We start from the raw sequence: 26,600 nt of genomic DNA on the forward strand, positions 1-26,600 counted from the left end.
ATGCTGCTAGCTTTCCTCCCGTGTGAAGTCGCTAATGTACTTGCGCGCCTGTCGGACGAGGACGCGGAAAATTATGGAAAAGCTAAAAGTGCGCTTTTCATGCACTTTGGAATTACCGCAGAGGTCGATCTCGAAAGCCAAAGTGAATGTGGTCAGGTACACCACGACAGTGTCAGCGAGCGACTTAGGAGCTCCGCTCAGTCGCCGGAAGACACGGCAGCTGCTCAGAAGTGCCGGGAAGGGGCAGATTTGGTCCCAGAAAGAAGGGTCACTTCGGCAGCGAGGACCGAGGACTTCGGTCAAAATTCTAGCAAACAGTGCAGATCCGCAAGCCGCGAGGGCTCGAGGGATAGTGTAAGCACTAAGGCTAGGAATGAGGAAAAGTGCCGACCCGCAAGCCGCGAGGGCTCGGGAGATATTGTAGGCACTAAGGCTAGCGAAAAGTGCATGTCCGCAAGCCGTGAGGGCTCAGGGGATAATGTGGGCACTAAGTCTAGCAGTAAGGAAAGGTGCAGCTCGGCGGTTTTGAGCCCAGAGGAGCGTGCACTTTCCGGGAAGAAGGCGGCCGTCTCTAACCCTGAGGCAGATGCTCTGTTGAGAAGTGAGGTTGATTGCTGCGATCGAGAGGGTAGCACACGGGACAAAAACGCTACGTTAGGCGAACGGCGTGGTTCAGGTCCAGTTGCAGGCCAGAGCGTTAGTGTCGTAAGCTCGAACAGCAAGCCTCGAGAGAGCACATTATGCCCAGGAGAGAGTAAAGTGCCGATGAGACAGTTAGATACTGCAACATGCAGTGACTCGCCGAAAGCACAAGCCCATTGTTCAAAATCAAGTGGGAAATGCGGCTCGGTGCTGCATCAGAGAGAAGATGCGGAGGGTGAGGACACCGCAGGAAAACTGAAACGCGAGGGCCTCAGCACGTGTTTTCTCCGTGGCCTTATTGGAAGTGCTTAAAGTTCCCGAGAGAAAACAGTTTGGATTTGTTTTCTCCGCATTTGCATCTCTGAAGCGTCACCGTTTTGTTCTCTTTGTCGTCTAGTTGGAGCGGTTTTCTTTGATCAAAATTCGGAAGCGAGTGGCTTCCATTACAAAAGAAAACAAAATTGGCTCAACTAGGTCCGGTAGGCCAGCTTTCCAGGCATGCGCTTTCGAGCGAGGGCTGGGGGTGTATCAAAATTTACAGCCTTTGTCTAACCTTATCCGAAAACCTGGCGGTTCTCTGAGGCTGGCCGTGTGCTGCCCTGCTGGAGGTATGGGCTTAGCGTAGGCCTGATCACTTATGCTCCGTTTCGAGGACCCCTGCCAGATGTGCAGGACCTCCTCGCCGACCTGTCGAGCAGAAGGACTCGGACGCTGACGTACATTCGTGGTGCACCGATCAGCTGCAACCACTTCGTGACGTCTTCTTGGCGGCGGACGGACTGTAATGATCGGAGGCCCAGCCAGCGGAGAACGGCGAGCCAGCCAGGCGCCGTCAGGTATGCGGCCAAAAGCGCGGCTGTTTCTCGGCGTTGGCGTGGACAAAAGCTCTAATCCCCTTCGCCGGCGATGCTGAATGCGGCTCTGGTGCCAGACTGCGCTCCTGGGGACTGGCAGCGGAAACAGGCGAGCCAGCCGGGCGCCATCAGGCCACTTCGTCCCAAGCGCTGCTGCTCGGGGAAGACAAAAGAGACACTGCGCGGGGCAGCTACTGGCGACGGCGTCGGCGTACACAAAGGCGTCTAATCCCCTTCGCCGGGAAGGCTGAGTGCGGCGCTTCTCCCGGACTGATCGTGGAACGACGGACGGGACCCAGTGGCGACTACAGCGGGGGCGACTGCGCCGCCAACTCATTACCCTGTGCGCCCTGAGGAGACAACAAGCAGAGGGGCGACACGGCTAATTTGTCCCTTACACCGAACTGAAGAGGTCACCGGTGAGAGCGGTCAGCGCTCGCGTCCCCATCGATCAGGATCGTCACTCAGCTGCAAACGACCTTTGGGCCTGGGAAAACAGTTCGCGACTCAGAGACGCCAAGTTCCTCCTTGCCCGTGTATGTGTGTGTCTGTGCGGTGTGCGCCGTCAAGTGGGGAGGGCGGAGCCTAAGAAGACGCTAGCAGCCCATTGGACGCTCAACCAGAGATCAGATTCCCTACCTGGGTACCTGGGGAATCTGAACTGCATTTAAGCAGCAATCTGCGGGGTGCCAGATCATCCTCCCCCATTTTCTGACTTTGGTCTACCTGCTACTGTACAAAATGTAAAATAAACGTTCCAGCTTTGCTATTCCTTCCGAAGGCTTCCCTCCGTAGTCTGGCTGCTTCGCCCTAATGCGGTGAAGACCCTGGTCCCGATCCCCGAACACATCACCGCTGGACTGCCGTCACTACAACGTGACAATATCGTCAAGAATGTACTGCACCAACACAACTGTTTTCCTTGCAAAACTGAAACTACAAAGTAGGAGAAAATGACAGCGGGTGACACCTTCAGCTCTTGCACAATGCTGACGTGCTTCAGTCGTGCCGTTCGCTCGTCGGTGATGCAGAAGTCCCAGGATGCAAACACCATGTTGCAGTACCGGTGGAGCTTCCCTTCCGACACCAGCAGGGCTTCCCGAACACCAGCTGTGGTGCTGGACACAGAGAACGCCAAATCACCACCATAGAGGAGACTCATATGTGCACATGGGAGAGTTATTAGCAGTGCCCCATAAGTTACGAGCAAGTGTTCTTTATGAGCACCAGCGATTATAATCCTGTTGATCTGCAGTCACTAAAACACACATATACACAGAATATCACTGGCCTAAGGCATACGCTTATATCGAGTTTCTTACTATTACCTAGAGGGAAAGCTGGCAGCCCGTCTATGGGAGTTTGCATGGAGGCCCCTCGAGACCACTTCAGTCACCATGGGCGCTCAAAGCATCATGGGGCGGTGAGCCACTTGTTGCGGAACTGCAACTTTTGGCCAAAAAATAATAGAAAAATAAAGCTGTTTGATAACTACAAACGTCCTAACACTCAATATCTTGTCTAATGATTGCAACAAACGAGCAGAAAAGCATTTAAGTGCAAAGTTTGCCCAAAATAAGAGACGACTCGCTCTCCTATTGGCCTAGTAATGAACACTATAAAAACTAATATTTCGTAATTAACAGGCGCACTTTTAAAAGTAAATATGTTTTCAAAAAAGATGTTGTTGCTTAAATACTATAAGAGATTTTTTAATGGCATTTCGGAAAAGTAAAACCTTTTATTGGCGTCGTGTGTCGTAGCGTTTTCACTACTATGGGTTTTGCCCACTGCGTTCGCGCGAAAGTCGTCTGCGCACACACGAACAGTGTTTTCGGAATGACACGTCTTAGTAGTGCCACTCCGTGTTCCCGAAAAAACTACGACTGTGCCGCAACAAGTAGCTCACCGCCCCATGATGCTTTGAGCATCCATGGTGGCTGAAGGGCAGCGCCGCCAGCTTTCCCTCTAGGTAATAGTAAGAAACTCTATGGCTTATATGTTACTTCAGTGGTCAGAATTATCAATGCCATTCTCACAAGCAGGCATTACATACAAGTAGACACTACGGACTTAAACTTGTCAGTCTTTCCAGAACAACCTAAGAAGTTTAGATTATATACGCATGCATATAAAGCACGAACTATCAATCTAAAGGTATTCAATCTTGTGCTCAGCTTCTGTTCCGTTGTCCTCCTCTTCTTTAGTTTTATACTTGTCTTCACTGCACTTGTACTGTCCCTTCTAGCTGCTTAGTCATAAGTGGAGGCAACATAATTAAAACCACCTTTCTAGCAAGTCACTTTTGACCACAGCATCAGTACCTTCAGAGTCAAAAATTCAAACAGGAACTTGGTTTATCCTTATCAGCCTCACCTAACGCGAAGTTCTGAATACAATTCTGAAAGATCACCAAGTGTGGCCTCCCTCTGTGCACAGTGGACTCGCTTCAAGACGACCTCTGTTAAACTGAACTGTCTGGAGAAAAGCCTGAGAACTGTTGTTTAGATACAATGTCGTTTAGACACAAGAGACTTGTAGACACGAGCCATTCATATAAAAGTAAACTCCACATGCAAGTGTTCCTCAGCAAAATATGCCACTAGACTAGTTGGTTTGATGTTATCACTTCCAGAGCAGTGCAAAGTGACAGCACAACTGCCCTTATGTCGTTGTTTTATTTTGCACTGCCACAGAAGTATTGTTCTCCAGGAGTTCAGTAAAGGCAAGTCGCGGTGAACTTGCATGCAACATGTCACTGAATGCAATTTGCTTGTTAAGCGCAACAACAGGCTGTTTTAGCTGCGTGAAATTTACCAAACAGGTGCATTTTGCAACCAAAGCAGTCACTGTCATAGATGATGTTAAAACACGCAACATCTGAATGACTGACTGAAGCTGACCCGTAGGATTTCCGAAAATGATTAGCATGCAAAGTGGTGAATAAATATTTTCAAGTCCGCTCTTCCCTTAACTTCTAATGAACTCAAGCGAATTGCATCGTCCCTTGGATACTAACAGAGCCTGTCTGCTTACACATGCTCTTATTCTATACAATACTGTCACGCTGAATTTCTGATTACTGAACTGAATTATAATAAATTCTACCAAGTCCCACAGTGTTTATCTAGAACAGAGCGTACTGGAAAATTTTTTGTGTGACTACACCAGTGATGTCAGCAGTAATAAAAAATTCTGGAAGCCCTTTCATCTCATCTGTGCCGGGAGTGCGGAGAAGGATGTGCAACAATCGGTCTCTCCGGTTGAAGAGAGTGCGACTCACTATCGGACCATCAGCAGCAGGCAGAGCACAAAGCAGGCAACATTGGTCAGTACGTAGGCCAGGGGAAAGTTGTAGCCCAGTCTGGTGCCCGCTATGTGGTCAACCGAGTTGAGGTAGCGGCCCGAGAACAGCGCCGTCAGTTCCATCCAGCCCTGTTAACGGGGGAAAAAGATATCAGCCACGAAGCAAGCAGCGTGGTCACACACCAGCTAGTGTGCCTATGTGGATGGCACTAAATTGCATAGCTGAGACTAATACCCCTCTCACACAGCCAGTTTCAATGGCCATCGAATCGAGAGCCTTCAAGATTCTCAATCCCTATTGAACTCAAAGAAGTTGTGCCGCTGCTACACAGCAAGTCTTAACCCTTTCAGGCGCCATTTTTTGTTTTGACTGAAATGTATTATTTTTTCACCTAAGTAGTATATTCAGGCCTCAAGAAAGGGAATTTGTTAGTTTTCGAACGTGAAAGACCAGCAGGTCATTTCTTACAACGATATGGAGAATTCCATTCAAAGTGTCAGATTTGTCAGAAATAATAACATCGAAATGTTCTCCTCTGTCAGGTAAACACCCTAAGGATCGTGGAATCGCTTTGTGTTTCGAAGATTCACATTACTCTCGAAATTGAGCAAAAACAATCGACGTTTTCACTCGCAGCAAAATCTGTCTGCACAAAAACGGCGGACAAAGTGCTACCTAGCTCACTCTTAAGTGAAATATTATTTACTGCATTCGCGACATGGAACAAAAAAGCAACTTATTTGCAACAAGAAGGGTGCTCAATATGACTGAAATAATGAAATAACTGTTTAGTGCTCCAGTTTCTCTGAAAAAGCTGCAAGTTTGCCGCTTACACAATTGTGTACAAAGCGCCTGAAAGAGTTAATGGCTACTGAAATGGTTCTCGTGTCTTACGCCAAGCGTGTGTGGTGCCACAATCGCTACTTTCGATTTTGCGCAAAAAACAAGAACTTTTTATGAATCTAAATTAAACAGTGAAATACACTTATTTGAAGTCACGGGAGGTTTTTCATTGGCGTCATCTCATTGGCGTGAAGCGAGGTTTCTCTCGTTCGTCGGTGCTGACTCTGGCTAGTGCGTCAACAACTGCATATCAGCCGATCAGCCCACCAACTACTGACGCAACACTCGGCTGCTGTTGCGTGTTATCATTCATAGCGTCAAGTTACTGCGCTATGAAGTCACTAATATTCACTGACATCATTCCCAACCTCATACATGATTAACTATCACACTAGCGATGGGTCTCGATCTTGAGAAAGAGCATTTAGGGACTCTTTGGCGCTGCATTAAAACATAATTTAAGTGTTTGGTGAGTCCAATGCCTGGCCGTGGGTGACCTTAGATACAGAGAAGGCCCATAACAAGCTTTATATAACAAGCTTTAACAAGCTTAACAAGCTTTAGTGAGCACTTGTGTTGTTGTCACTCTGTCTCTGTCGCTGTCTCTGTGGTGCCACACCAGTATGAAGCTTTATATAGCCTCAAAATTTGGAGTCTCAACCCCTTTAAAGGGCAGTGAGGACTACTCCATCCGATACTTTGTTCTGAATAAAAGCTAATTCTATGGCTTATGCTGGGTACGCTTATGTTTGTCCAGCACCAAAAGATGCACTTGCCGTTGCTGAGAGAAATCGCGTTTAAAAATGTTTTTTCCACAGCTGGATTCAAGCTCATGACATAAAGGCCTCCATGATCACTGCATGGGGGTGGATGGCAGTGTTGCCTAGCCTCAGAGATCCACACACTAAAGCTGCCTCGAGCCTTTCACTTGTAAGATCAGCCAATGGTGGCGACACCTGTACTTCATTTTTTTCCCCTTTTCTAGCTTGGATTGGTTTGGCTTATGGGGGTTTAACGTCCCAAAGCGACTCAGGCTATGAGGGACGCCGTAGTGGAGGGCTCCGGCAATTTCTACCACCTGGGGTTCTTTTAGGTGCACTAACATCACACAGTACACAGGCCTCTAGAATTTCGCCTCCATTGAAATGCGACTGCTGTGGCCGGGATCGAACCCTCGTCTTTCGGGTCAGCAGCCGAGCACCACAACCACTGAGCCACCACGGCGGCTCCTTTTCAAGCTTACAGAAGTTCCGTTTTCAAAACCGTGAAAACCATTCAGTTTCCGTGAAAATGACATCTGTGCAATTAGAATGCACAGATCCACTGATAAAGACCAACTTGAACCTGCTCTCAGAGTCCCTTTAATTGAAGGTGTTTAGAGGGTCAGTCTACTGAATTTTATCGACCATATTTTCTTTGCGGCAACCGATAGCTCTTTACTCAAATTACCGTTTAGCCAGCTGTGGTGCCAAGGAGTGCGGCAGAACATTTTAAAATAGAATTTATTAATGTGGGAACACATCTGTATGAGATGGCAGTCTCATCTGGTAACCATCTGGATTTCCGCCGCGCGGCGACAAACATGGCGGCGCCCGTCGAAGCCAGACCTCTCGCCTCGGACTGAATTCTCGTTGTTGCTGCCTTTTTCAGTGCGTTCACTGGCCATAAATGGGGCGCCTGTCTTTCGCTTCGTCTCATCTCGCCTATAAGAAAACATATAAGAGATAAATTTGCTTTATTTTAATAATTAGAGTGACGATTCTGCCGCTCCTAGGCTTAAGTGGAGAGTCGGTTTGTTTACAGCAATGGTTCCCGTCCTGACGACCAGATGGCGCCACTATAGGCTGAGTTTATTTTTGCGTCTCTGCTAGCAAACGCTGAACTAAAAGTGGGAATGTGCCTGCGTTTTGCGTACGTGTAACTATATATATTCGTGTGATTTACAGAAAAAGCGAGCGGTACGCCTTCTACAGTTTACTAGAACAAAACGTGCGTTTCTCTGACAGTGGGGCATACAAATGGTACGTAGTATATTCACTTATGCTTCTACAAAAAAAAGACTACCACTCTCTTGAACAAAATGAACGTTTGGGGTCGCCACCATGCTTTTTTACGCGACTTTTAACGCCGAAATAAAATATAAATTCCTGCCTAAACCGGGCGCAGACCCCTCGTTATTGATGTTATAGGGTGCCAACTACCAGAATATGCCATTATTTATACACTCATCTCGGTGAGTAGACTGACCCTTTAAATGAGCCCCTTCAAGAAAGCACAGGCAGCAATAAGCTTGAGCCGGTCTGTGCGTAAGTCAGCAACGAAGCAACCAGGCAAGAACTGAAGGGCAGCAAAAGGGTCTCACGGTTCCCTGGAGAAAATCCTGCAGCTGTGAGATGCCCCCTTTGGTCTGGCTGGCCACTCGTTCGTAATACTCCTGGTAGCAGTGTTGCATCGTCGACAGGGTGCGGTTGGCAGCCGCCCAAACATCCTCCTCCAGACTGTCAGTTGTCTTGGGAAGGGGAGACAACCAAAGAACTCAAGTTAAAAAAAATAAATTACAGCACAGAAGAACTACGAATCCATAGTTTAACGCACATATTCTGTAACTCCAGAAATTTGAAAAAGTTAAAATAAATATATTTTTTATATAAAATGTTTATTTCACTTCAGAATTAAGAATCACCCTTTTAGTGGTGGAAATATTTTTCGCAACACCAACTTTCCAGCAGTCCTACAATGTAGGATACTAGCTGCCTCTTACGCGTGGTATAAAGCTTCAAACATTTGACATCAGCTTTATGATCACATTAGTCATCGCGCATAGTGCTTTACTTGTGGCAATGCGCAAAAGTTGTTTGTTTTTCTTGTAGAATCTCACTGTAGTTGACAGGGTCAAATCTGAAAAATGGCGTCCAGAAAAGACTGGCAGATCTTTCTCAATGCGCATAATACTGGACAAAACTAAACGCACACAACGCAACCTCTGCACAAGAAAAGTTTAGAGTCTTTTGAACCCACACTAGTGGGTGCAAACTTTTAAGCAATAAACTTTTAGAGTTACTGCATAAAGAAGGTGCATCTGACATGTACGATGCTAGGCATATAGTATAGATTAGAAGCTGGTCTTAAAGAAATATTTTTGGTACCATCGTCACAACAATGAAATTTTATGTGCCAGTTCCAAATATGTCATTTAATTTCATGTACACTAGTTCTTGTGATGCACTTATTCAATATGTTATGTAACTTTATGATGAGAACTTTCAAGCAATTTTGCAGCAAGGAACTTGCCAAAATGCATGTTGTTTTTTTGCGACATCAAGGAATGCAATAACAGTAAAATTATCATCCTGCCTATCATAGAAGTTGGGTTGTGGAGTTTTGAAGTTGCCACTCCAGAAACAGAAACATATTTTTAGGTCCACTTCCGAATTACCAACTTCAAAACCGTATAACTAAATTTCTGTGATAGGCAAGATGATAACTTTACCCTTGCTGAATATCCTCCTATTTGATTATTCGAACGAATCAAATAGTGCACAATAAAAATTATTTAAAATGAATCGAATATGTCTATCGAAGTTTTCAATAGTTTTCGATAAATTTTCTAATAGTGCAAAGCTCGAGTAAGGCCTGTTATTTCTTCCATGACTATTTCAAAACAAGGACCATACGCACTGCATATCATGCTGCCATGATCCATACGCACGTGATGGAGGGCTCAGCGCCAAGGCACAGCTCGTTTGCACAGTGGCGTTCATAATCCTCATACATGGCCTCCGATATTGGACGATGTGACAGGGCCCAGGCAAGGTCAGCAAACCCAGTCTTTGTACCTAACATCAGAGTCCATGCTCAAACGTAGTTTATCTACGTATGAGCATCTCCCGCCTATCTCATGCACTGAGATGAGGCGCTAGTTTATTATCTTCCATTATCAACAGCAAACGGCACTTTTCCTATGAGCATAACATAGCAATGATAAAGTTAATGCACTGACTTCGTGTTGCAACCCCCCAAATGGAGATCAGTGCAGCGTAGATAAGCAGATAAGCCTATAACTGATAAGAAGATAAGCAGTGCAGATAAGCCTATAACTGCGAAAGCATCGTTTCGCTGTTTCTCACGATAGCTCACTGAATATTCGCACAAGTAGCGAATATTCGTAAAAATATTTGATTCGTATTCGATTCGATTCTCCCGATACTCAATTCATACTTGATTTGGTTTCTAGCTAAACTATTCCTACTCGATTCGGTAGTAAAGCCACAGTATTGGTATTCCATTCCGTTGGGAAAAAGAACTATTCGCGCACGCCTACTCATTTCATATTCACGTAGGTCGACCAGGTAAGAATACAACACTGCAGACGAAATTCTCACCCACCAAGGGCAGGCTGGGTGCAGACAGCCCCACTGCTAAGAATGCCACCGCTGAGGTCTTGGCAAGAGCATTGGGACTGCAACAAAGTTATGGTTAGGAAGGCACAACAGCTGACCAGCTGGTTTAACTGAGCAGCACTAATTAAAGGACTATAGACACCAAATTTTAGTTGCATGTTTTCTTCTATCAAATGACGCGCTCGACACTGGTATTCGCCTACGACTGCTAAATAATTTATAATAAAATTTCCTCTCTCTTGCTGTTCCCGTTCTCACTTTTGTCAATCGAACGTGTAGTTGGCCAGTACGTCACATGAGGTATGAAAAAGACTTCAATATAAATACTGATACGTAGCTTTAATTCACAACACTTAAAACAAACTGCTTCAAGAGCTGGAATGACAACAAATGAAGTACCAGCAGTTATGTTGCCATTTTTTTGTGCCTCATGTGGCCTGAAGACCAACTACATGTCACAGCCAACATTCGGTGCATGAAACGAAAACCGTAACAGCGTCAAGAAGAAATTCAATTATAAATTATTTAGCACTTAATTAATGTCTAACGCATCAGTTTAAATAAGGAAACACAAGGGAACACCTGGTGTATATATAGTCCTTTAAGAAATTGAAGCTGCAAAAAGACATCATCATCATCATCGGCCTCACTACACCGACTGCAGGGCAAAGGCCTCTCCCATATCTCTCTAATTAACCCTGTCCTGTGCCAGCTGCGGCGACCCTGTCCTTACCTCTAAAATGTAAATTTCAGTCTCATACTCTACATACTCATTTTTTTTCCACCTAAGGCACTGCAAATTAGTGTTAGTTAAACTACAACAGGAAAACGATGACTTGTGTGACAAAAACCATTCACGTAACTTCCCCATTATTAACCATGCAAATCGCTGTTACGACATTATATTTCAGAGAAACCTCCTAGATGTAGGATGTTTCTAATGAGAAATTAATTAGATCTGACAGTTAACTGATCACCACCATATAATAGTGGTGATCAGTCATTTTTTAATGTTGCCGGTTCACCATGAGTTATTACAAACTAGCCCGACTGTCCAATACACTCCCAAAGATGAGTACAGCTTTGCAGCAACAGCACCGATGTCCACTAAGGGACTTCTTCTCACCTGTCAACAGCGTAGGAGAGGGTCTCGTTTGGTTCGAACACGGTGGGGAGGATGGAGTGTGGGGTGATGATGAACAGCACTGGCATGAGAAACATGAGCAGGTTGAGCAGGAGTAGCCAGCGCAGGAACAGGAAGTACGACACCACCCCGGTACCAAAGTGACCTGCACACAGATGCCTTCATCGTTGCCATCCCAGTCGCCCAAGCAGAACACAAAGACTGTAAATGAAGTCCCGGGCATGCAACGAGCCTGCCAAAGACCTGAGTGTGCCACATGCCACGACATAGGGCATCGTCTACTCAAGGGAAACGTGATATCCAGAAAAGAGGCTTCCCGGCTTCTTGTCCGATATTTCCATGACAAGGAACTGGGGAACAAATGGTGATTACATGAAGAGCACGAGCTGTGTCATGAACAAAAAGTTTTTATTATTATTACTTAATTCAAAGTTCTGCTATGGTATGGCGACTGCCAGTTGAAATTACAAGGCTAGTCCCACTAGTAGCCAGCAACAGCAACAACCTAGGCCTCAACCTCAACCTGCCAAAGAAGCAAAACATTCCTGGGTTCATTGCAGTGTCCTATCGATCAGGTTGGCGTGCAACAAACCTACACGTTGCCCATTTTTCGCATACAATATTTCCAATCAGATAGAGAATGGTATTTTTTAATGTTGTCATCAGAGACAAAGCAAAAGTGCTTCTGTTGTTTGTTTCCTTATCACTTTCACAAAAAGTCACACTCAGGGATCCAAGACTTCCTCCTTGTGTGTCAAATTTGTTTTTTGTTTTTATTTCAACAGTGTGCCTGCTGGCACATTGTAATCTCTTTGACTGGCAACACAACCCAAGCAACACGCTTAAAATCGCCACGTATCAACTTCTAACTATTCCTCACTGCATAATTTGTTGTGACAAAACGAGCACACCAGTGATTAACGACTAATGTAGGACAGTGACAGAACCCAGGAGTTAGCACACAAAAAAGTCAGTAAAACTCCCGCATTTGCACATTTGTGACACGCCTTAACCACAGAAGTCACGTCAACATGCTACTGTGACGCGCTTTTGGTGGATTTAAATAAATTACCATAACAAACGTGGAACAATGTCATCGAAGTAATTTCTGCTGAATAATGCAAAGCCTTGACAGCGTATTCAGTATAAATCCCCTACACAATTTTTTGCAGAACCTACATTGATGAATGATGAGTAAACAGATAAAGGCTTGCACAGGCAAAACAAAAATCTAAACGGTACGAGCACCCACCTTCAATGGTTTTGAGGGCACTTGACCACATTGTAAGCCATGTTGTGATATCTCTTCCAAGCTCTGAAGCTTTCTTCATCGCCTGCACAGCAAAATAATCGACAAATTTAATTGGCAGCAGTAATTTAAGAAAGGCATACTTCACTGTAGTTTGTCAAAGATAGTCTAATATATATTTGTTACTCCAAAAAAGCTGCTAGATTGTAATCAAAGGACAGTTTTTTTTTGCAGCCAGCATTTCAACAATGAAAAAAAAAAAACTTAAAGTTATAACAGGTCTCCATAAGAAAACTAACATGCTGCTGAGAAAGAAAGAGAGAAAACGTACACTGACATGCCCCTGTCATCCTTCAGAAGTGTCTCCACAAACTAACATGGCATTCTTCTACTTGAATCAATGCTTGAACAGCATGCCCACAAATATCATTATACAGTGTATTCCATATTTAGCTGTCCAGGTTGTAAAAAATTCTCCTATGCAAACTACTGGACTATTTGGGCTCAAACACCGACCAGAAGGTAACTTATGATGATATTTTTCTGATAAGTAATTTAACCGCAGAACTTGCCTAGATTTTCCAAAATCGGCAAAACACTGCAGTCAGGTGCTGCACAATTTTCGCCAAGGCAAGCAGTGCAGCTGATTCGACAGGCTGCGCCATCTGGCGAACTGTGAGGCAACCAATGTCCCAGCTCAGGGCGGGGGTGGGCCTCGCAGTTCACCAGATGGCACAGCCTGTCAGATAGGCTGATTCGCTCGCCTTGACGAAAGTTAAGCCATAGCCAACTGCAGCGTTTGGCAGATTCTGTAAAATCCAGGCAAGTTCCAATGTTAAATTACTTACCGAAAAATGTGATCCATGATAAGCTACCTGGTGGTTAGCGTCTGAGCCCAAATAGGCCAGCGGTTTCCACAGGAGAATTTTGTACAACCCGGACAGATAAATATGAAACGTGCAGCATGTAATAATACATGTAGGCACATGTAAATTTAAAAAGAAGGTGCGGCCTGGCTTTACACACTGCAGCCATTAATTTAAACAATTACAACCAAGACAGGTTGCCCAAGTCAAAATGGATTTGTAAATTTTTTTTAAATTTGGCTTTCAGAGACATTCACAGCTTCTGCAGACAGCCAGGTTAAATGCAATGTCTTCGTGAATGCCAGATCAGGTCACTTTGCAGTGCTCCGAGTGATATCATCAAAGCGCTTTCCCATGTCACGTCACAGCGCGACAGGTAGACACTGCTGTGTTCTATAATGTGCTTGACAATGCAATGCAAAGAGAGAATTAACGTCACGTCAGAGAAGCACCAACTTTTAATGCAGATATATGTGATGCAGGAACAATACAGGCACTAAGACTGGAAGGCCTTAAACCCGTGATGCAGATAACAATGACATTTGTTTAGATATCTTTACATACCATTTTCCCCATCCCTGCCATTCATTTTCTCTCTATTGCTGGTTGTTCAGAATAGGATTCAGATCAACAGTGCTGAACAAAAATATGCAAGGGACAATAGAGAACACACAAAATTCAACAGAATATTAGCAGATAAAGTAGTGGATCATCAAACCTTAAAACTCTTCAGGTCCCACGCATCAAACTTGTCTCCTTCTTGAGCCGGTGATCGCTGTAGCTGGTTTCTGTAAGCAGCAAGCACCAGAACATAATGCTTGAATTTGGACAACATAACAAATTTTTCTGATATTACTAATTACCAATGGCATAAGTATGCACACCAGATCTAAACTTTGCTACTCAGTGATCCTACCCGAATATACTGCAACATCACTTAATTAGAAAAAATTAAAAGGTTCAAGGGGTGTTCACATGATGCAACAAGAGTTCCAGTGTCAAGTGTATGTGCAAATGGGATCTGAAAGAAACAATGTGGTAAGAGAGTCTATTCAGGGTTCCAGTTACAAGTTTAATTAACTGCGACACTGGCAGTTCAACAGTTAGTCACGCCCTCTTTTTAAATTGGTCACGTAACCCGGCCACATGATGACACCACTTCATGAGAATGACGAACACAAGATCTCTTGGAGGTCTAACTATAACAGCTGACACTACAGAAAGAGCACTGAAATCATTTCACAACAAGTGATCTCAACTCAACGAATGCACAAAAAGTTCATGACACTGAGCATGCAGCAAGGAAATAACCACCATAAGTGCAACGAGTGCTAACACACAGGACTCTCACAGGTCTGCACACTAGTCTGAAAGGGACGAGGGGATAATTCTTTCCGAAGCCCTGAGGTTTTTCACCACTGCGCGAAGCACTTCAGACTGAGGGCACTAAATATGCATGATGATTAATCACAATAAAGCGTTGACAAAGGCTGGCTGGTACAGGATGGAGGTGGTGAAAGAGCTCGAAGTCAGGACAGAGAAAGAAGTGATCATAAGGGAGTAATTACTCATTGGCATCCGCCCGAGCGCAGCCATACGGCTACAAAGGAAAGCTGTACAGCTTTCTCAGAAACTTCGTAGTTAAAGAAAAATTCGTCCTGGTCCGGGGTTCGAACCCAGGACCACCGCTACACCGGAGGAGTCGCTCTACCAACTGAGCTAACCAGGACGGCAAGCTTATGGTAGGACGAGAGCGAATTGATCAATAACTCTAAGTGGGAACTGTGTTGGTCAAATGTTCAGGGGAATCCCCCAAGGTGGAGTAGATTTGTAATAAGGGAGTAATTACTCCCTTATTACAAATCTATTCCACCTTGGGGGATTCCCCTAAACATTTGACCAAGAAAGAAGTGATATATCAAAAAAAGAAATGAACATCAAAAAGGGCGATCATTGCATCAGCCATCCATCTATCCAGCACTTGGATAAAGAAGTGGCATATCTTTCATAGTGGCTAGTTTTGTTTTATTACGGTGGGACTTATTTTAGCGACCATGAAATGATATTTACTGAGGTTAGGAAAAGCACAGGCGCGATCAGTATTCCATCGCTTGTCATCACAAAGTAAAAAATTGGAAGCTAGCTTCATTAACACAGAAGATATCAGCAATTAAAAATGACGCTGCTTCTCTCCATCCTAAACTCATGCACGCCACTCTCCACTTTACGTCAGCAGGGCTAAGAATGCGCGGTGGGTAGTCAACCCAATCAGTTGAAATATGTTGCAAGCAGCAATTTTTAAAATTATTTGTAAACTACAGGGTCCACTCAAGGGCTTATAAATTTGACTCAAATACTCACAGGTTTGTTTTCTTTAGAATATGACCGTTAATATCACTTCAGGGTCCGTTTAAAAAGAATTAAACGTAAAGCACCCCTCCCCATACCACTTAAGCATGACACGCCTTCATAGTGGCTTAAGTCGGAACACATGTTCCTTAATTTTCATTTATCGTACAATTCTTTTTCATAGCTTTGCCGAAAGGCAATAAACAAGATTGACAGTCAGCGCTTGTGTGGGTCACTTCTTTCACTCGTCCTGCCTTCACGCTGTCTCACTCTTTCCGTACATGATGAAGTCTTTTGCATTTGAAACTGCAACAAACATCAGAGTATAATACAAAAGATGTGGTAGCAGGGTCAGCCCCCCCACATACCTGCGGGCCCATCTAGTGCGCTTCACTCGTCCCTCGTACTCCTCAAGAAATTCCTCCGCCTGTTCAACCTCTGCCCTCGCTTCTGCCGTGGCTTCCTCCATCCCCATCTCTTCCGCTATCCTTCTTGCATTCTTCATCGTCGCGAACTTCTGGGTTCCTTGAGTCATTAAGGATTCCGCTCGTCTCCGCGGCCCCGCACGCTGTTGCGAGTTGCTTTTCGCACATCGCGGAATGTCGAGTAGGTCCCCGCTGGCTTCGCCACTTGGGGCAAACGTCGTCGGTGACAAAGGTGTTCGACGCGGGGTGGTTGTTGAACTTTCCCGCAGAATCGGTGGCCTCGTGGGCGTAAGCTTCGGCAGGTTCTTTCTGGCCTGTTGTCGAGCAGAGCTTTGCACCGACTCAGAGACGCCGTTAGTGCAGTTCAACTCTTCACCGTGATCTTCAGCAGTATGCTCTCTTTCATAACTCCGGCTCGCATACCCTTCTGAGCAATGCCGTGGCAGGCTGTTAACAGCATCTCTCTGTTCATCGAAGGACATGTGACCCTCCCCTCCGCTGCTTCTTTCCTGCCTCGCACGTTGTTCACGAGACACATCTTCGTTCCTGTACCTTCGCGAGCTGTCCTGCCCATCGGAGTAACGCCCTCGACAGTAACTGTCATCATCTTCATAGGCGGCGTTTCTGTACACATACTGTTCGTTTTCATAGCTGTCCATACACTTCCGCTGCTCTTCAGGCGAGGGCGACCTACGGCGTAGGGCCCTTTCATCAGGTAACCTTCGTCTGATGTTCGAAGGTTCACGATCCCACCTCACTTCTGGCAGATCGTCTCCTCGGTAGTAACCTTCGTAGTCTTCCTTTTCTCTGCCACTGTGACCGTAGCCGCTTAACTTACGATAACGCATGTCATCGTAGTCCTCAAATGCATCGACACTGGGACGACCATTCTGATAGTACCCGGAGTCATTTTCATCCTTAGAGAGTCGTTGATCCATTTTGTCCATTCCACCCAAACTGCCTTCACAGGTTTCAAAGGCTTCAGCAAACCTCCCACGATCACTGTTTTCCAAGTTATAACACCTATCATCGTGATGCTGATGATAATCTCTGGTGTAACCTGCATCAGAGTCTGCCCTTGCCAGCTGTCTCCTTCGGTCAGCTGTGTAGTCTCTATCAGGACTATAATTCATGTCCGCACTCCTCAGATAGTCCTGACTGCAACCACGTCGATCAGGAAAATCAATGGGTTCATCGTAATGGACCCTGGGCTCACCTGTTGTCAGGCCATGCCGATTACTTTTACCTCCTCTCCATGCACCATCGCGCAGATCTCTATAGAAAGGCTCATGTTCCATCGCTGCTTTCTGCCTCCGGTTCTCATAGAAGTCACTGTCATGGCTCTTCCTGAAGTCATTGTGACCTGGGTCCCAGCCACCATGGCGGCGATCTTCATAATCATCTTCACGACTGTACCTTTTTTCACGACGACACTCTGCGTAGCCACTGTCCCGTTGGTAGTCGCTCTCTTGCACATCATTCTCATAAGCACAACCATACACCTCACCCCTTGGTGCACACCCTTCATTTTCGCTTGAGCTCCGCCATCCACCTCCGTGTTTGGGCCTCCGCGTTCCTTCCCGACATTCACGTTGCCTTCGCGAATCAGCATCGATGTCTAAAGTTGAACGGCTTCTATAATCCTGAGAATCTTTATGTCCGTAATCTTCATCATAATCCGGGTACTCGCTTCGGCGCACATCGGGTTCATAGTGCCAATGCCTTTCTCGGTTTCTTCTATCCATGACCAGCTGCCTGACAATCTCCCCGACCCAGCAAGATCGAGTTGTGACGGCAACTAAGGGTGCGTGCCATACGGCCTGCTCGAAATAACGCACACAGCTTATCAGCCGGTCACTGATAACAGCACCTTCGAGAGCTCAAGCCTCTGACCTGCTCTCCTTAACAGCAGAGCCGATAAGCGTTCGGGGATTGCTTTGCACAAAGGGTATTTCATGCACTAGGTAAATGCTGGCTGGCACGCTTCCCAGATAAGGAAAATACGAAAGTCGGGACTGGCCCAAAATCCATCAGCATGATGATGCATATCGTTTTAACAAAGACTGGCAGACACTGCATTAAAATCTGTGAACAATGCTGAGTGGAATGGTTTACTTTTATTCCTTTTCAACAATGTTTTTAAAACCAGCAACCAAAAAGAATAAGTTTGCACAATAAGAACTTGAAAGGCGAAGGAATAAATACAGGCAACCACCAGAAACTGCATGCATCATGACTGCATGGAGACAAGGAGAAACGCATGAAAAAAAAGTGGATAAGTACAGAAAGTTGCTAGTCACGAGCAAAGGTTAGCCGGTTATCTAAGTAGCGGAATTCTTTGTCTGACAGGGCCACTGAAGGCTGACTGACATATCAGTTAGCGTTTTTTCTATTGAAAAAGGCATCACCTCACAAGTCAAATGGTCTTGATGACGAAACAGGTTAGTGGTACTCGGACAGTGTGGCACGCATTTATATTTTCAACAGTGTACTGGAAGACGGTCAAGAGAAGTCACTGTTTAGTAAATATGCATGCTCAAAAGTCTGCACGTTCACACCAGCCAGACTGCCCGACGTACAGGGTCCGTCAAAAGTTCCCAGGCCACATGGTCCGCTTTTCATCGGTATATCCTGGCACTTAAGATTCCGATAGAGCTATCGAGGTTCTCAGATGGTAGAACAATCCTTCTTCTATTCTCTACAGATATTTTGAGCTTCGAGGGTATCTCAACAGCCCGACTACGCTGCTCAAAAGCAAACCCTGTGGCCTTGGAACTTTTGACGGACCCTGTACACATTACAACATGACAATGGTCCTCTGTAAACTGTAAATGATTACCCGCCAACTTGCTTTGCTATATCACAACTCTTTCTTTCTTTTCTTTGATAAGACAGCATCAACTGTTAAGTACAAATGATAAAAGCGGCTAAAACTGCAGTGATAACTATTACTGCAGTGCGCCACATTCTCCACCACGATACCATTCTGAGAATGCACACAACCCCAGCTGCACAAACATGCCCCGAGAGACCTTTCAAAACTGTCCACACAATCTGGCAGCGTGCAGAGCACACAAGATAACCTGCCGATATCTGCAAACAGACGGAAGAGGAGATAAGGCACACACACTTTCTCTCTACGTGTTTTCCCAGCCTCAGCGGCGAATTTCAATGCCAGTTCCTGGTCCGAGCCCTTGACATTATTACAGCCTCGGAGTCCGCAACCTTCTCCTGTATATTAATATGCTGTCAGACCTTTAGATGCTAATAAACAAGATCTGTGGTTTCGGAGATGGGTGAACTTGATTCGACAGCCAGCTGAGCCTTGTCAGGCTGAATAGACGATCCCTCCGGACAAGCATGGCACATACACACATATGTGAAACAAGTTGTAAATCTGGATGTGCAAACGTTCACTAATTAAAATGCAAATAGAATGTCCCTCGTTAATCTTATTCAAGCATTACTGATATTTTCATATGCGACAGTTTCTAATGCCGTATCATGAATGTAATGTGACCAAATTGTAACGCAAAGGGCGACTTAGTGGGTGCGGAGGAGGGAAAGAAAGAGCACACAAATGTAATACAAGGGTCGCTTTTGCAGACGCAAATATGAACAAACAGTTTACGAACACATAGTTTCATCATCGGTGCATTAACAACAAACTGCAAACGGCTGACAAGTGTCTTCTCTATGGCGCTACCCTGGACGTACGTGATCTGCGTCACTTGATGTGGACGTGCTCAGTGATGGCTTCTGTGCGGAAAAATTCCTTAGAGAAATGGGCTAGTGGTGGAACCACAAATTAAGGTGACTATGAAAAGTGGACAATGCACTGACAAACTCTGTGAGCTTTCTAAGCAGAACTGGTCTCTGCTCCTTCTAACTTTCTCCTACATCCCCGATTCCCCTTTCTAAACCTGTGCCTTGAGGCACATTTGCGAGTTAAAATGGGTTTCTTGTGCCTCGCCTATAAATGAAGGCTGCCTTCGAGCCTTAACATGTGGCAGTTGCTACCCCCATTACCCAGAATAGGTTTCACGCACCCCATCTTTTTCAAGAGAGCCACACAAGACTCTCAGATAAGACCAATACAAAGATAAGCTCAGTCTCAAGCTGTGCTGTCACTGGGTGAACCGTACGCTAAGGCCTCATCGTAAAAACGAAACTTCTCCTAGGCGCTCAACCGTGCGGCGAGACATGCCTCTTGAACATCGGTGATCGCTTTCAGCAGCACTTAAATGAGCCGTCGTTTTACGCGCGGAGCCATGGAAAAATTTCACAGCAGCGCGAGTTTGGTGTCACCGAGATGTGCATTGGGTAACAACAGCAGGCAAAGCAGCGAGACCACCTTATTAAGTTCAATACAAACCTCAGACTTCCCATGCAACATCAATGGCGCTGTGGGCATTGGCAGTGTATGGCGAATTTTGAGAGAACAAAACGAAAGTCTTCATGTCTCATATGTTCTATCGCGCTTTCCTCGAGACGAAGCACCAAATTCACACTCAGTGAGCAAGTTCGTCAGCTCCAGTGATGGACTTTCTCACTGCTCCACCACTACTCCAATATGTAATGGACTGGAGTGCACTACATATTGAGGCCGAGTTTAAAGTTTGATGCTCGGAGCTTCCATTGGTCGATCTCTACGACTTTGCAACTTTTTATTCTTTTTTTTTCTGTTTTCCAAAGTTTGGGGTCAACCTATATGACAGATCAACCATTATGTAAATAAACACAATAAAGTATGCCTTCATCGCGGCACAATATTCGGTTATAATGCTAGGGATGACTTGTGAGGGATAAGAGAGGGTTATGTTAGGGATATAATGCGCAGCGACTCGCACTGTTGCATCGACAGTCTTTTCTTTTTTTTTTTCCAAAGGCATCTCCCTGTTCTGACGCTAAAGTGCATTTACCCCACTTCCATCTGCTTGGTTCATAGCTCTTGCAATGAGCCAAAACAGCGTGTTTATTACGTGCTGTTCACGGCTTATGCAGTGAAGCCTTCTTATATGCTCCGAAAACACTTGGGAGGTGGCTCCGTCGTTACCACATCACATCATGAAAGAGGTCGCAAAAGCCTTTAAGATTATGGGGCAGTTTAGTTTCGACATTCCCATCAGCGCACTTGCAGTACAGTGTTTAACACTCTCCTGCCCACGCCTATCCCCATCCATAGCCCGCCAACGACAGCTTCAAATTCATACTTTCCCGCTTCCTAAGCGCTGCCGGACAGCTAGTGCCATCCAGTAGGTAGCAGTAGAACTATTAAGGCAAAAGCCTTTAATGACTGATACTCCAACCATGACTCTGTCCGTCCGTCCATCACATCTGAATTGAAAGTCATAACTAGTCATGACTAACTAGTCATTAACCAGTCAACAAATTAGTCATGGCTAGTTAGTCATTAACCAATAATGATTTGTTAGTCATCAACTAATTAGTAATGATTAGTCATTAACCAATCACGATTAGCAGTCATTGACCAATCATGACCAGTTAGTCGTCACAAGCCAATCCAAGTCACAGTAGCAGCCAAAGTTGCGTGGCAAGGCTTTCACCTCGCGGACTTTAGATCGTCAAAGTGCCCCCTGAATTTTTTCTTTCAGTTCCGCCTTTCTGTTTCATTTTTGCGCCGCACGGTGATGTTTAAAGGTTCTCCAGCATCCCCTCCAGAGTCCGGTGATGAGCGCACATCGATGGCGCGCACCCCTGCTCTATGGAAACGGCGCATCTTTACCAATTCTTAACACATCTACACGAAAGTTCTTGAATGATGGTAACAGCAGTAACACGGAATACAACTTCGGGTCCATCACCCTGTGGACCCCATGGTTCCCCGCTGTTCTTCCTCAGGGCCTCCAGCACAAGGCCCAGAGAATAAATAAAGAAACTGTAAAATGTGCAGCGAGGAAAGAGAAGTTGAGCAGAAAAAATTTTTTGCTGAGAGACGTACGCGGCTGATCTGCGTTTCACAACACGAAGGAACTGTTTTGCACGGTGGCACGACAATCACTAAGGGCAAAGGTTTTCTAATGAATCTCAATAATTTCTGTAGATAAAAGGCTGATATTGCAGAGGAAATATTGCACAGGTCCTTCATGTATAAAGTGTACACTGTGAAATTTTTTTACGTTTTGTTTGTGTGCAGGTACACTGACATTTTTATATACATATTTTCCATCCTGGCTACAAATTTTTAATGTAAACTTCTTTTCATATTCTCTCCACAAAACATGTTGATTGAGACTAATACCAATCCAAAGAGAATTTCCTCCTCTAAAACTTGGTTCTGTGCAATTCAGAATCAAGCATGCTCTGTTAAAGACAAAAAAAAAAATTTGTAATACTACCTAAAAACTAAAAAAAAAAACACTACTTTTCCCACGGGCAGGAAAGTGTTAATAAACCAAAACAAACCAGAACTAAAAACCCATCACTTGTCACTGCGACACAGTTTTTGCTTCTAAAACATACGACCATTACCAAGTTTTTCACCACGTGAATTTACCAAGACCCAGATGAGTTTTTGCAAATTTTGGGAGGAGCCATTCAAATAATCTAGGCATTTTTTTTTCCAATCGCTCGAAATCCGAATCAATGAGGTTTTACTATACGAGGAGAGAAATCTTAAAATAGCAAAACTACCACCCAGAAAAGCTCACCTCCGGAGGGTTCTCTCACAAACGATATACAGTCCACTATGCATTAAGTGAGTATCAAACATAGGCTTCAGGTAAGTTCACTGCAATATCACATAACTGCAATAATACTTTGGTTGGGGCTAATTAGTGCATGGTAATCTTAACGATGTTATGCATTATTGCAAGAAGAATAGAACAGTTGTTTGTGTAGTGCTTGTCCCTGTCTCTTCTTTGTAGGATGTCTTGTTCTTGCACTAAACTTTTTAAAAACACATAATTGCAGCCCGGGTGCAATACCCACACAGTTCACCAGGTTTCAATTGCAAAAAAACAGTGCCGAACACAAGACATATATCTGATCAATTGTCTCCCCAGCCAAAAGAATCATGCAAAGTATTATGAAATATATTTTTGTCTTTTCAAAGACGAAGGCATGCGAGCATAGAAATGCCAGCTCAAGAACACAAGAATAAAAACATTCAAATGAAATGAAATTGACAATGGTGGAGCACACGGTGATGGACTGTTGAAATCAAGGGCTATTAGTGTACAATACAAAAAGCCAAAGGCATGGCATCACTCATTTGGATCAGTATATTGCCAATACTACATGCGGTAATCAATAAAAGTTTGTTCTCAGATGCAAGAGAGTGCCAAGAACTCAGCTATAGAAGTCACAGCAAAGCAAAAAGTGAGATGGAAGTGAGAAACTGCATCAGTTATTGAGCCAGCCTTGGCCACTCCTACAGAGTGGCATTCCTCCTCGAATCAGAAAGCCAGCATGCTACTGGATGCTTTCAAGCACGACGTACCTGATAGCATCAAGTGATACTCACAATCCTAGTGTACACAAGTAGACTGCTATGCCTCCTATAAGGTGTACCATAATTTCACAGACATTTCCAACTTTTAGTAGGTTCTTACCACAGTGGATCTGGGAGGCAATGACAGTCACCTACACTTTCCACATCTAAGCTCCGTTGCACCTCTTGGCAATGTAGGCAGCTCTCATTCCCCAAGAAAAGTTATTTGATATTCTTCTGTGAGCAGAAACAAAAACTATTACATCATCATCATCATCATCAGCCTGACTACGCCCGCTGCAGGGCAAAGGCCTCTCCCATGTCTCTCTAATCAACCCTGTCCTTTGCCAGTTGCGGCCACCGTATCCCCGCAAACTTATAATCTCATCCGCCCACCCAACTTTCTGCCGCCCCCTGCTACGTTTGCCTTCTCTTGGAATCCACTCTTAATGACTTTTAAGGACCCTTAAGGACCAGCGATTATCTTGCTTTCGCATTACATGCCCTGCCCAAGCCCATTTCTTCCTTTTATTTACATTCACATTTACATTTGTACAACCTGTGTTGTACGTAATATGCAGGGTATTACGGGGTAAAGTAAACTATAAACGACAACTGCTTCGTAATTCACCGAGCAGTTACCTCCTGCACTCACCGGAAAAGCCGTCGCATGGCTAGTGGCACGGGGAGGCTCCGAATGGCGGCACGCATCTCTGCCTGCTCCTGATCACTCAGTGGCTCCGCCTCCAGTCCAGAGTCAAACTGCAAAATGCAAGGAGACGACAGTTCTGTCCTCACTCGAGTCAGTACATCATAGCACTCTCTGGGTAATCGTAGTGGAGTCTGCGCATGTGTAACCAACCACGTGCATCCGGCAACAACGAAGCTATATGCACACTGTCAAAATAAAGGAAACTCTCTTTTCCATCTCGGCAACCCTATAGCGTGATGTTGTTCCTATTCCTACAGATGGCATGATCTAAGACAATACAGTATTAAAGGGATACTGAGGCGGTTTTCGAATCAGCTAACCTTCTAGGGTTTTGAAGTAGTGTCATTGCTGATCACGTCTGTGAAATTATTTTTTCGATTTTGGCTAAAATAGTGGCGCAATCACCAATTAAAAACACGATGTTTAAATTTCCCGCGCCCCGCGCGAGCGCAGGAGAGGGGAACAGCGGAGAGGGAAACCTCGTCCATGTCGGCCAGCGTGACGTCATGTTGAGGAGCCGGGGATGCTTCGGCGCACCCGAGCGCGCTTTCAGCGCGCGTTGTTTCTCGTGCTGCATGCGTTGTTCCTCGTACTGCGTGCGTTGTGACGTACAAAGCGTGTCAGCCGACCTTGAGAATCAGATTCAATAGGTACTACTCTGCGTTCGTGTCCACGAACAACTACGGCCGCGACTGTGTCGTCTTGCACTGTTTTCCGCAAGATCACAAGCTCGCAGCGCAGTCGCTAGCTGCTGTGACGAAGAATTAAAGCCGACTACAGCAAGCTTACTCTGCTCGAAACACTTTCGTAAGAGCGGCTACAGGCAGAGCTTGTCCTAGTGTGATCTCTGGAGATTTCTGTCGAAAAGGAGCGGCTGAACCATGACACAGTTCCATCGATTTCCTCGCGCATAAGAGGCGTGTCACCATTCCGAAGAAGCGCCTCTTTTAAAAGTAGAAACATGCTCACTTAGCCCCTGAAGAAACCTTATAGAGGCTTAAGCATGTGTCGCTCTCCTCAGCTTAGGTGTGGCCAGACCACCTGAGACGTGCTCAGCAAGGCTCGGTTAGTGATTTTATACTCGGTTCGACGTGTCCAAGCAAGCAAGCAAGCAGAGCAAAGCACAATAAAGCAAAGCAAGCAAGCATCGAAGCTCTTCATATGCGGCATCTCGTTTAATCCTAGCTAAGCGATTAAAATGAAAGCGTTCGACGTTGATTTCGGATGCAAATTTATGAGAGAAATGAATGCCAACCGAGTTTTTGCAAAAAGCACCGCAACCTTACTCGGTTTCTTCATTAAATTGGGGCAGTGGGCGAGTTGCAGCTAGCTTGGCTTTTAAACACACATATAGTTGGCAACTGCTTCACTGAACCTAAACTGCAAATCTAGGAAGGGCGAACGTTTCTGAGGCTTCGATTAATATTTTCTGGCATCTGCTGAACGCGCCAGGAGTGAAGCGTATTTGTGCGCGTATTTGGCTTGGTTTCCAGCGCACCATGATTGTGTCACTATCTTGTGGTCACATGCCTCGCAGTGCTTGGCCATTGCGCTTCGCTAATTTCGACACCAACTTTGTGCTCCTTCATCGTTTCCTTGAAATACTTTCTTGCCCCAACCTGCAACGCCGGGTACTGAGAACAGGATTTTTTGCACACAGTGCTTTGGGCCTTTTCTTTAGGATGACGCTCTTCCGAGCGAGCCAGGAGGCGTCCGGTGGTGGTAATTGACTTGAGTATTGTTCGCACCCCTTCCTTTCCGAGAATACGAGCCGAGGTTGTGCTGGCACCTTTTACGCATGGTCTGCACGCGTCTTTGACGCTGGCGTATGCTTGTGCTAGGCATAGAATTTTTTGCTTGTGTCTTTTTTGGTTTCAGGTGATACGTGGAATGAGCAAACTGTAGTATCCTTTTCTTCGGTGGTGAGTAAAAAAAATAGTCGCCGTATTCGCTTTTACAACGACACGGAAAGCTGCGATCTGCCCTCAACGCAGCGCCGGATCCGCATCGACAGCTTCTCCAGTCCTCAAAGTGACGTCACGACCTCTCTTGACCAATCACGGGCGGCGGCGCGCCGCGCGGCGTGCCCCGCGGCACAGGCCGCGTATTTCGGCTGAAAAAGGCAATTCACGCTTGTTTTTGCCTTATTTGGATGCGATATTCCAGTATACAGCATGAAAAACTATAGGATGCCGCTGCCAGCCCGATTTTCAGAAAAAGTGCTTCAGTCTCCCTTTAAAGACTTTCTTTATGTTATCCAAGGTGCTACTTCCACACCCGAAAAAGCTTCTTTTAAGTTCAAGAACTTTTCACAAGCAACCACAACTGCTAACTGTTATTTCAACTGTTCAGTTTA

General features: G+C 45.3%; 1 protein-coding gene across 2 annotated transcripts in view; it reads right to left on the reverse strand.

The window, feature by feature from the left end:
* The window catches only part of LOC149348971 (transmembrane channel-like protein 7), a 56,617-nt gene that overhangs the window by 24,175 nt on the left and 5,842 nt on the right, over positions 1-26,600 (reverse strand). Inside the window, exons 4-11 of one of the 2 annotated variants that reach the window (XM_089541058.1) lie at positions 24,188-24,294; positions 14,024-14,093; positions 12,443-12,524; positions 11,173-11,335; positions 10,033-10,105; positions 8,009-8,155; positions 4,780-4,931; positions 2,467-2,614 (exon numbers count right to left, since the gene is read on the reverse strand). In XM_089541058.1, coding sequence (XP_089397184.1) covers positions 2,467-2,614; positions 4,780-4,931; positions 8,009-8,155; positions 10,033-10,105; positions 11,173-11,335; positions 12,443-12,524; positions 14,024-14,093; positions 24,188-24,294 — 942 coding nt within the window. Of the gene's footprint in view, positions 1-2,466; positions 2,615-4,779; positions 4,932-8,008; positions 8,156-10,032; positions 10,106-11,172; positions 11,336-12,442; positions 12,525-14,023; positions 14,094-16,022; positions 17,954-24,187; positions 24,295-26,600 lie in introns of those variants that run through there. The other variant, XM_089541057.1, reaches the window with a different exon arrangement.

Source organism: Amblyomma mixtum, chromosome 4 (assembly GCF_055824585.1).
Source record: "Amblyomma mixtum isolate Tamu chromosome 4, ASM5582458v1, whole genome shotgun sequence".
Classification (NCBI taxonomy): Eukaryota; Metazoa; Arthropoda; class Arachnida; order Ixodida; family Ixodidae; genus Amblyomma; species Amblyomma mixtum.